We start from the raw sequence: 10787 nt of genomic DNA on the forward strand, positions 1-10787 counted from the left end.
GTCATTTGAGACAGTTTACCAATATACTTATAATATACAATATATTACTGTATGCTCTTGTGTGAAATGATTGACTGAAGAGTTATTTGGGTAATTAATGAAAGAAATTACATTTGCCTTGATGACTGGAATCAACATTTAGAATTTTTCTTTGGGTGGGAAAATCCAGGGATTTTGTTTTATTCGTTGCTTTTGAATGTAGACTCAGAATTATTACAATTATACTGTTGTATTTTTATGTCCATTTAATTTAAATGAGATTTACTTTGGATAATTCAAAATAGTTTAGTCACCTTAAATAGATCAGCACTTTCAAGATTTAGAATACGGTTTTCTATATTAGTTAATCTGATTTTAATATTAAATCCAGAAGTATTATATTTACCGGACATAAGCTTAATGATGAAAGTAAGTTAATTATGTGATTGAAGAAAACCATCATTAGTTTTCTGTGAGATAATATATCACTAAATAAATGATTTGAAAGGATTAGTAAGTCTTCCTTATGGGATCAAGATCAGTATTAAACGTAAAAGGGGCCATAAAAATTAGTAATATCCCACAAGAAATTCCATTCAATGAGTAAAAGCGTTATGAGATACCAACTTAGCAGAAGAGGTAATTTCAGAAAAACAGGAAATGATGTGAAAATAAAAGCAGCTATTCAAAAAATCAAATTAAATGCCTATATACTGTGACCTTAGTTATGACATATTTAAACTAATAATTTATGTCTCAATTATTTGTATATAAGAAAGGCCATTCTATTAACTCAAATTTATTTCTTCCTTTTCTGTTTAAAAAATTATGTGATTCATTTTTTGCAATTTTTCTTTTGTTTTTCTGCTGTTATGATTGCTGGATATATAAAGAGCTATTCATTGCTGTGTTCTCCAGGAAGCGTTCATTTTCCAATAGAATTTGAAGCATACTAAAATATTAACTATATTCGTATAGCATACCGCTCAAGTAAGGCCTCTGTAACTATATTTGCCCAAATGTGAACTTCTTATTTTTTTCATTCATTTATATTTTATTTATTTATTTCTTTTTTTATCATTATATAATGTAATTGCCGAATGTGAACTTTTTAAAGGGGTTCCCCATCAATTATAATTTCTGACTCTTCACTGAAGATACAGGTCCATAATAATCTTATTTCTTATACAAATCCTCTGAGGTATTTCAGCTAAGTCTTTAAGCAAAAACTCAAACCCAATCCCAACAACTTCAAATCCAGTTGTTTTTCTAGGATTCCCTAAAGGCTTCTGTGCTTCTGTATATATGTGTTTTTTTTTTTCCAGAAAGACCCAGTGAACTCTCTAGAAAATCTAGAAGAAAAAAAGTTTCCTGGAGAGGCCTCTATACCAAGCCCTAAACCCAAGCTCCATGCAAGAGATCTCAAAAAAGAACTAATCACGTAAGTGGTATTCAGTGCCATGCTTTGTAAGATTCTGGAATTAAGACTGAAATTCATAATTTTGGGTAATAATATCCTGGCTTATACAGTTGACTGTAAGACTGTTTTAGGGCAATTTCAACCAGTCAGTAGTTAAGTGTTAAAAATGTACTTAAATCTGTGCACCAAACTAAGAGGGCTATAAAAATAAATAAGTAAAATAAAAATAAAAAATATAAAAGGGTACACGAGTTGGTTTTATCCTAAGAGAACTATAAATCTGTTGATTAAAAAAATAATAATAAGATAAGGCAGTTAGAATGTTTGTGTTTCCACCATAGTTTCTTAACCTGAGATCCACTGGCCCTGGAGATCTAAGACTTGGCTTCAGGAGTCTTCTAACCATATAATTCTTTAGGCAAATTGTTATTTGGATAAGGGAGTTAAAGGTTCTCATCACATTCTCAGAGGTGTTTTGTGACGCAGACGAGTTTAAAGACCAGAGAAGCTGAAGGCAGTAAGTACTAGTTATGTACTAGTGAGTGAGTGAATGAAATGCGGGAAACTGTTTTCCACATGTAAGTGATTAAATCGTAATCAAGCATATTCATACACAAAAACATTTAAAGCTGCCAGTTAATGAGAGCTTCCAGCAAAGGGTAACCAATCCTTCCACTTAGGCACCTGTGCCCACACCCTCTCTTCTGCAGAAAATATGTTTTTTTAAAAAATGTGAAAACCTCTCCTAACCCAGCTTCCACCCGTACTCTCTGTCTCCCCCTCCTTTTATAGCTAAACTCCTCAAGAATGTTGTCTCTACTGTATGACAGGGCTTCCCTCCTTGTCACCTCCTTGTTAAGTCCTCCCAGGGCACGCCCGCAGTCTGGATGCTGGTCCTCCTTCCTTCCTCTTGCTCCCACTTGACGGGCAGCAGGATGCCACAGAGCTGAGCATTCCCTCCTCCGCAGTGGCTCCAGGACACCTCCGCTGGGGACTCTCCTCCACCTCACCCTTACCCCTGACTAGACTCATGTCCAGGCAGCCCCATGGGATCTGGATGCCTCAGAGCTCAGTCCTGGGACCTCTATGACCCTGATGCCTCGAGGCATCCCAGCTGTGCCTCCAGGTGCATTTCCACCAGCCCTTGGGGACAGTGAGCCCTCCCCTCCCCCCAGGCCCCTGTCCTCCCCGTCGGCCACCTGTGTTCCTCACCGCCCCACAAGCACACCAGGCAATCTCCTGCCTCAGGGACTTTGGTTGCTGTTGCCTCTGCCCAGAATGTTCTGCCCCGGCCTCTGCAGGACGTCGTCCCCTCCTGCCTCAGCTCTTCTCTCAGATGTCACTTACCAAGGGGTTTTCAGGCTACTGCGGTTCTCCACCCCCCAGCCCTGATACTCCTGCGCCCTTTCCAGATCTCTTTCTCATCTTTTATGACCATCCAACCTACTTACACGTTTTGCTTCACCTGTTCTCTCTGTCCGCCTCTCCCACTAAGAACAGAAGCCCCAGAGAGCACCTGTGCCCCTCTTTCCTCCGTTTTTGTTCTCTACTGTATCCATACCATTGGTGCATAATATTTACTGTGCTGCCTCTTATTTCCCCAACTTCATGGACAGTGACTTGGGAGCAGGGAGCATATCACAAATGTCGGTGCCAGGAACAGGGCCTTGTACACAGTAGGTGTTCAATAAAAGTTACTCCCAGTCCCTCAGTTTACTCTATTGACATGTAAGTGGCTTTGGAATGAGCTTAGACTTTGCATTCTTCATTGTGTAGACAAACATTGCTGGCTCAAATGTCAAGCCCCCCTGTGAGTTTAACGTTCACCTGGGACTTGGAGGTTGACGCAGGCAGGACAGATGGTACCACGCATCCTGGGGCTGTCTCACCCAACACTGTTTCTTTCCACAAGCCCACTTAGGTCAGCCGTACACTCATTCCCACATGGAGCTGCTGTTTGAGTTTTTTGTTTGTTTTTTTTTTATCTTTTTATAGATTTTCTTTCCACATGTTATTTTAAATGTCTTCAAAAATGGCAAATTTTTATCCTGTGATGGTACATTTTTGGAAATTGCCAAAAGTCATTCCAAACTAAATGTAGTGTAAAAGATTGATAATTAACCCGCAATACCATTTTGATTCAGAAAAACAAAGTGTAATTATTTTGTAATGGGCACTTCTCATTGGTGCAAAAGTATTTATAAAAGAAGAAGGGCTCCAAAAAGCATTTAAACAATTTTGTAATATAATCTTGAATTCCTAGGAAATTAAGTCTCTCAAAGAACTCATGGTTCACACACTACAGACAGAGTGGGTGCTTTAATGGATATTTATGTGTCAGTGTTAGCGTATTTGTTTTGTAAAGTGTCAACATGTCCTTTTTATTTCTAAACATACCTTAATTGGTACCTTAATTAGTTACCAAAAACTGTTTGGTCAGAACAGAATTTTTTGATATCATCGATTATCCTGGAATTTGCTTAGGGTTCAGTGCCACTTACTGAGAAAATGAGCTAGTTTCCTTCCTCTAATTTTGATATTTTCATCTGCAAACCTTCCCAGAATATATCACCCAACTGGTATTGGCACATGTTATCATGTAAGATTTTTTTCAGTAGATTTGGAATTAAATCTAGCTGTATAGAATCTTAAACAGAAACTGCCCTTACTGCAATGTTGCGTCCATTTCTTTTTTTATTTCTTTACCTTTTTATAACACCAAACTTAAAACATTTTTAGTTAAATTAATTAAATGCATATTTTTCTTACTTTATTTCATAGGTAATTTATAATTACCTAACTAAACCTGAGTGGTTTAAAAGTCATTGTCACCTCTTTGCCTGTCCTGACAGTATTTGTGGAAGTAATTTAAAAACAGAAAAAATTTTAAATAATAAAATACATGGATGCTGTTTTGCAACACTAGGTGGCGATGTACTTCCAAAGCGGGAATTCCCAGGCCATTGAAACCCATCCCTCACGTGCTGAATATTTCAGTTGCATAATTTTCAGAAAAGATTATTCAGCATTTAGTAGGTGAATGGTACTTGCGAGATAACCCAGCCCAAATGTTGATCACTGTTAGTTTTTTCTTTACTTTTTTACATATATTTATCCAAGAAGAGGGATGAGCTAGATAACTCAGCTTGGATCAAGTCCTGAAAAATCAAACATCCCTTTGAGAAAAAGAAATGTTCTAACTCTCACAGCTTTTTTAGATTACTTGAAAATGATTGGAAAGTGGCTTACAGGGAAAAAAAATATTTAGAAAGTGACAATTCAAAAAATATTGGAATGTTAATATATTCCAAAATGTCCCTTCAAAAGGGTAAATTCTGTACTCTCTGTATATGGACAAGCCCTCACTTTAAGCAGGATGTCAGAGAAAATTAAATGCATGGGTAACGTAACTGATTTTTCCCTCTGATTATTAACATCATCACAAACAGCACTGAGTAGGCTGGGGTCGATCTGCCTGCTCCACGTGAGTGACTTTCAAGCAGCATAAATGATGGAAAAACCGGGGAATCTATTAATTGTGGATGGAGAACTGCTAAAGATAACTACCTTCTTACGTTATCTTTAAAACATACATAAGGCGCACAGGACATGACCAGTTTCTGAGAGAAAATGTAGTTAGTGCAGGGGCACAGACCTGGGTGCAGGTGGCTGAGAATTTATCTTTAGGCTAATTGCAAATTCACGATTGTTTTTGTTGTGTTTAAACTTTGGATGAAATTGCAAATGAGCTTTACTAACTAAACTTCCTGCCTATTTCTGTACTCTCAGAATCTTTTCCACCTAAAATATCAGTTTACATTTCAAAGATGTTCTTTTTCTGCTGGTGGTTTCTGAAATGTCTATGAAGTTACTAGGTTGCCTTGCTCTTAAAAACTCACAAAAATTTCTCTCTGTAATCTGTTTTATAATCTGTGCCAGTATTCCTAAGATCTGCTGTCATAATAACGCATTGGTTTATATTTATTTTTTATGACATTTACATTTTCAAAGAAATGAAACACAATGGGTTGTTGACTCACAGCATCACTAGGACGTACATTTTGTATCACTTTCCTACATCATTTGAATCAGAGAATTGGATGTGATGTTGAAAACAGATAACTAAGAAAGTAACTCATCACGCTATGACTAGTTTTCTAGTTCTTATATAATACACTAGCTTCTGCATGTCCTATACTGTGTTAACTTATCTTGCAAAAAGAAGCTACCTCGTAATCAATCAGGCAGTGTGAGCGAATCCATAAAATGCATTTGACTCTAATGACATATCTTTATGGCCTTAGCTGTCCAACACCAGGATGTGATGGAAGTGGCCATGTCACAGGAAACTACGCATCCCATCGCAGGTACTTAACGACCTCATGAGCTATCAGACTCTCATCATCTTGTTCTGTTTTAAATACTTATCCTCACCCATTCTAGCAAGATGCTACCTGGATCAGGAAATGGAGTGTGAGTTAGTTGGGTTTTTGGTTTATTTTGTTTTTCAGAAATAAAGTTATGTGTTATAGAAATCATGATTCTTTCTCAAAATGGTTTTCTGATCCTGTAGTCAAGGATACAAACCAAAAGTTAGGGTTTGTGTCAGGCCTTGGTTCTGTCTAGCTTTAGGATTCATGTGGAACAAAGCAGAGAGGCGGAATCACTGGAGCCGACATCCACACAGTGGGAAGTGGCCACCTCCATCCTGGGCAAATACCAAGCTGAGGGTCAGAGAGATTAAGCAGTGCAGAGAGGCTGCATTGGACCTTTCTTTTTACCTGCTTAATTTACATGACTTGCTTTCCCTTTGGGCACTGGTCACACATCTCAGCCATCGTCCCCTGGTGATGCAAAGTCAACCATCATTGCATCACTGAATTCTACCGTTGGGGAGTCTCATTGGGTTAAAGCCCTTCATTTGATAAATAGCAAATCTGAGGCTTTGAGAAATAATTACAGTGTCCACGAGCCCAGACTGGTGAAAGTAGCAAAGCCAGATTCAAACCCATTTATTTTTTCCTGATCCCCAGTCACCAGTAATTTTATTTATGTTCACAAACTCAGGATGCTGCTTGAGTCGGGTTTGTATATGTCAGTGCTGTGTTTCATTTTTTTTCTCATCCTTCTTTAGTGTTTCCGGATGTCCTTTAGCAGATAAGACGCTTAAATCCCTCATGGCTGCAAACTCTCAGGAGCTTAAGTAAGTGTCAGGAAGCACAATGTCCCTGCCCTTCGCCCACAGGAGGGGACCCTCCTCATCCAGTACCAGTATGATCGGCGACAAGGAGTCAATCGTGCCTACCTGTATTATAATAAAGGCACTCTTTCCCCAAAAACCTGGAATGACTAAAGCCAAGTCACTGTAATTTAATTTAGTTAATGGATTCGTTTTGGGGGCTTTGTATTTTATAACAGTATTTAAAGGAATGGTGTGATAGCTAAACACAATGATTTTTTCTGTCAATTTCAGAATTTGTTTACTAAATCAGACCTACAAAAGTGTGGAAAAGCATTTCCATCATCTGATTTTGAGAAAATTGCATATACTCATATTTTTCGTCCTTGGCATTTTGAATCACACAATTGCCTTTCACTTTGGGGTGCTAAATACAATTTTGGCACATTTCTACCTAGTCTATAAGATCTTAAAGTCACATGTATATTATTTTTTACCTATTGATATTATTTTTCCTACTCTTCTTTTATTCCAAATTTCTCACTTATTTCATATTTTGTTATATTACATATAGAATAATATAAATTATGATCCACCTTGTGCCCTTTTTAAAACATAAAAGGGCATAAATTTAAAAAGATAAAAGAATAGCTTTAAACAAAACTAATGAAACTTATTTGCAAAAAATAACATTTTAGGAAAAATGAGTGTTACTATGTCTAGTGGTAAAACATCATTTGTGTTAAGTAGTAGAATGAACATTCGGGTTCTGAAACATATGAAACATTTCAGACATGACTTTTCCATAACTGTTTGTCAGGATTTCCCTTTTCTGAGTTGTTTTAAAATTTTTATCCAAAAATTACAAAAAAAAATGTTTATGAAAGATTTGATAATGAACAGATATAAAAATTTGGAGTTTTAGTACCAGAAATCGTAAGGGAACTATGAAATATACAACTTTTCTCATTTTCAAAGTGTATAGTACAATTTATTGTGTCAGTGTAGGTTCTAGAAAACATTTTGTTGACTTCCATTTTCTCTAGACTGAGATATAAGAATGTTAAGTAGAGACTAATAATTAACAGATTGAAAAGTGAGGTGTACCAGAATATCTTATTTAATTGTTCTAAAATTCTACATTGCCACATCTTAACTATAACTATTGATTCTTCTAAGTATTTTCTCTAAACATTATTTCTAGAAAAAATGTGTATAATACATTGAAAACATGCAAATTGAGAAGTCCTATCCTATAGCAATATTCAGACTTTACATGTTTTGTATAGCTGTCTAGTAAGTAATATGTTTGGTTTTTCTGTACAAGGAAAAAAAAGACATTTCATTGACCAATTGTTTAGGTATTTAAGGAGAATCATCAAAAAAGGTTATTTGGCACAGGTGTTTCCATAATTGCAATATACTAGTAAACTATCATTTCATTAAAAAAAAGTTAATAGAAAAAGACTAGCAAGAAAGCCTTTGTTATAGTAGAGAACATGAGTGTACTTCAAAAAATTATTGGAATGATTAGTATTATCTTTCAATTCTATTTTTTCATGAACTTTTTGAAGTACCCTGATACATATTATGTTTTTAAATGATTGATCAAAGACTCAGTGCAGGTTTCTGTGCTTAGCTGGAAAAGATGTGTGCTGATTTTATATTTCATTTGAAAAAAGCACTTCCTAATTTTCTTCCTCAACATTGGACATAAAAGCATTCCATGAAAGTTCAGTGGGATAGAATTTAAGAAAAGGGATAGTATTCGCATTTTCCTTTGGATTGTTTTTCTCAAATGGAACTCTTGTTTGAGTAGAAATCTAAACTATGGTGAGTGTAAATGTCAAATAATAAATGAAGATAAAGTCTACGAAAACCTTCAGAAAAGCAACTATTTCACAGTGGCCTCTGTTTTCATTTGTATTTGGGATTTCCATGAAAGGCAACAGAAAGGTGAAATCTGTATGCATTTTTGTATTCAAGTATATTTTGAAACCTATTCCTAATCAGCGGTCCAGCTGGATTTCCCTTTCTCTTTCACCCTTCTCCTTCCACATTTAATGGCTGATTGTCAATAATCTACTACTCTGGTAGATTTTCCCAAAGACCATTTAACTTGAGCCATGAGGCAGGACACACCAGGTACAAATCATTCAGGTTTTTTGGCTAATCATATTAATGCTTCAAGTCTCTGAAGTTCACATATACCACTGCTGTTTATCTAAAATTAATGGATTATCGTGATAGTATAGTATATCAGAGCAAAAAAAAATTGTTCATAAAAACAGCCTGGAGAACTTTTCTTCTTACATGAAAATAAGAACTTTATATGATATAGACAGAGCTCAGCAGTTAGTTGTGGGCTGACTTTCAAGGTCCTTCCAATATAAGGTTTAAAATACAATAAATAACTAATACGTTGTCTACCAAGCATCACTCAGTAGTTATATATCTTAGAATTTTCTTTAAAAACATATTCTTAACCAAAAGTTAATTATTTGTAAGCAAAGAGAGTCCCATAAGAAGCAAGTCATTCTGTTTAGATCTACTGGACTGCGTCCTGCTTCCCCTCCCTCCACCACCACCCCAAGGCCCATGCTCTGCTCCCGTGTTTTCCAGGTGTCCCACCCCAGGCTGTGATGGTTCAGGGCACGTGACTGGCAACTACGCTTCCCACAGAAGGTAGGAGTGACCCCATTTCTGAGAGGTGGAAATCAGCTTGTCGGCAGCAGTAGTCAGTGAGATTACATGGCTTTGTTTTGTTTTGTCGGGTACATATTTTAGCTTGTCTGGCTGCCCTCGTGCAAGGAAAGGTGGTGTCAAAATGACCCCTACCAAGGAAGAGAAAGAAGACCCTGAACTTAAGTAAGTGCCAGTTGAGGCATCTGAGTCAGCGGTAACTTGTTGGCCAAATGGGAGGGACCTTGACTGGGATGACACTGAGCATTGATTGAGTTGCGGGGAGGGGTCCCCCTATTAAACACAAGGATTCCAATCGAGAGTCAGATTGTTTGGAGATTTGAGAAAATCTCTCATTGATAGCTGTGTCCTCACAGTTCTTGGTTAATGCAAAAGAAAAGGATGAATGTTTACACTTTTCCCAAGGAAAGTAGCATTGGAGAAATGCTATCGAATGACAAATACGGCAGCATTTTCCCCTGAAACTTTAATTTTGCTTAAGATGAAATTGTATCTCAATTGAATTCCCTCCTCTAAGAAATATGCTACCAAGTCTTGGGTGATATATGTATGTATAGCTGTAGAAATCTAAGTGGCTTTCTCTATAACATTTCTGAGCACAATATTTAAACATTTGGAAATGAAAATTCCAGTTTGAGTGATGTGCTGTGTAACATTATTCAAGGCAGTTAACAATGGATTCTCTTGGTCTTTGTACAGAAGCAATATAGCGTAGGCCTTATGTGGTTGGCTCTTGAGCTGAAAAATGTGAGCATGAACTTGGCTCTGCTTCTTGTAAAATGGGCAACAAGTTACCTAAGCTCTATTACTCTCATTTTTCCCACCTACAAAATGGGATAATATCTCTACTCAGTAGGTTTGCAGTGACTATTAGATGAGATAATGCATGAAAACTGCTTAGCTCAGAGCCTGCACACCATTATTACCACTGACACAATGCTGTTCTGCTAGTTGTAGTGGCGTCTCTTAAATCTCTCTGATCTCATGGCTTGCCTTCTGTATAGTATGGGACTGTCACTGCCTTCTTCCCAGCTGGTAATGTCTCTGCTGTGTCTCTCTAGATGTCCTGTGATAGGGTGTGATGGCCAAGGTCACATATCAGGTAAATACACATCACACCGCACAGCTTCTGGCTGTCCCCTTGCTGCCAAGAGACAGAAGGAGAATCCTCTCAATGGGGCCTCACTCTCCTGGAAACTGAACAAACAAGAGCTGCCACACTGTCCCTTGCCAGGCTGCAATGGGTTGGGCCATGTGAACAATGTTTTTGTCACCCACAGAAGGTAACATTTGTTTTCTGTCTTTTTATTGTGGTGCTGTTGTGATTGGTCATCAGCTGGTTTGCTTGGGGGGAGTGGAGTTGGGGGGAAAATCCCTCCTAAAAAAGCACTTTGATTTCACAATATTGAGTCTTGCTACATAGATATTTGACCGGTCTGAAGACTGAAAAATGTTATTTTTTCCATTCACTACACCATTTTCAAGTGCTCTAGACACTGTGCATTT

The 10787-nt window shown here is 37.2% G+C and overlaps 1 protein-coding gene across 1 annotated transcript in view; it reads left to right on the forward strand.

Annotated features, from left to right (window-relative positions):
• ST18 (suppression of tumorigenicity 18, zinc finger) overlaps window positions 1–10568 on the forward strand; it is an 88717-nt gene extending 78149 nt beyond the window's left edge. The window contains exons 12-17 of the mRNA XM_008591749.1: window positions 1305–1420; window positions 5704–5766; window positions 6534–6602; window positions 9201–9263; window positions 9366–9446; window positions 10343–10568. Coding sequence (XP_008589971.1) covers window positions 1305–1420; window positions 5704–5766; window positions 6534–6602; window positions 9201–9263; window positions 9366–9446; window positions 10343–10568 — 618 coding nt within the window. The remainder of the gene's footprint in view (window positions 1–1304; window positions 1421–5703; window positions 5767–6533; window positions 6603–9200; window positions 9264–9365; window positions 9447–10342) is intronic.
• The last annotated feature ends 219 nt before the right edge of the window (window positions 10569–10787 follow it).

This window comes from Galeopterus variegatus, unplaced genomic scaffold, assembly GCF_000696425.1.
Source record: "Galeopterus variegatus unplaced genomic scaffold, G_variegatus-3.0.2 Scaffold7250, whole genome shotgun sequence".
Taxonomy (NCBI): Eukaryota; Metazoa; Chordata; class Mammalia; order Dermoptera; family Cynocephalidae; genus Galeopterus; species Galeopterus variegatus.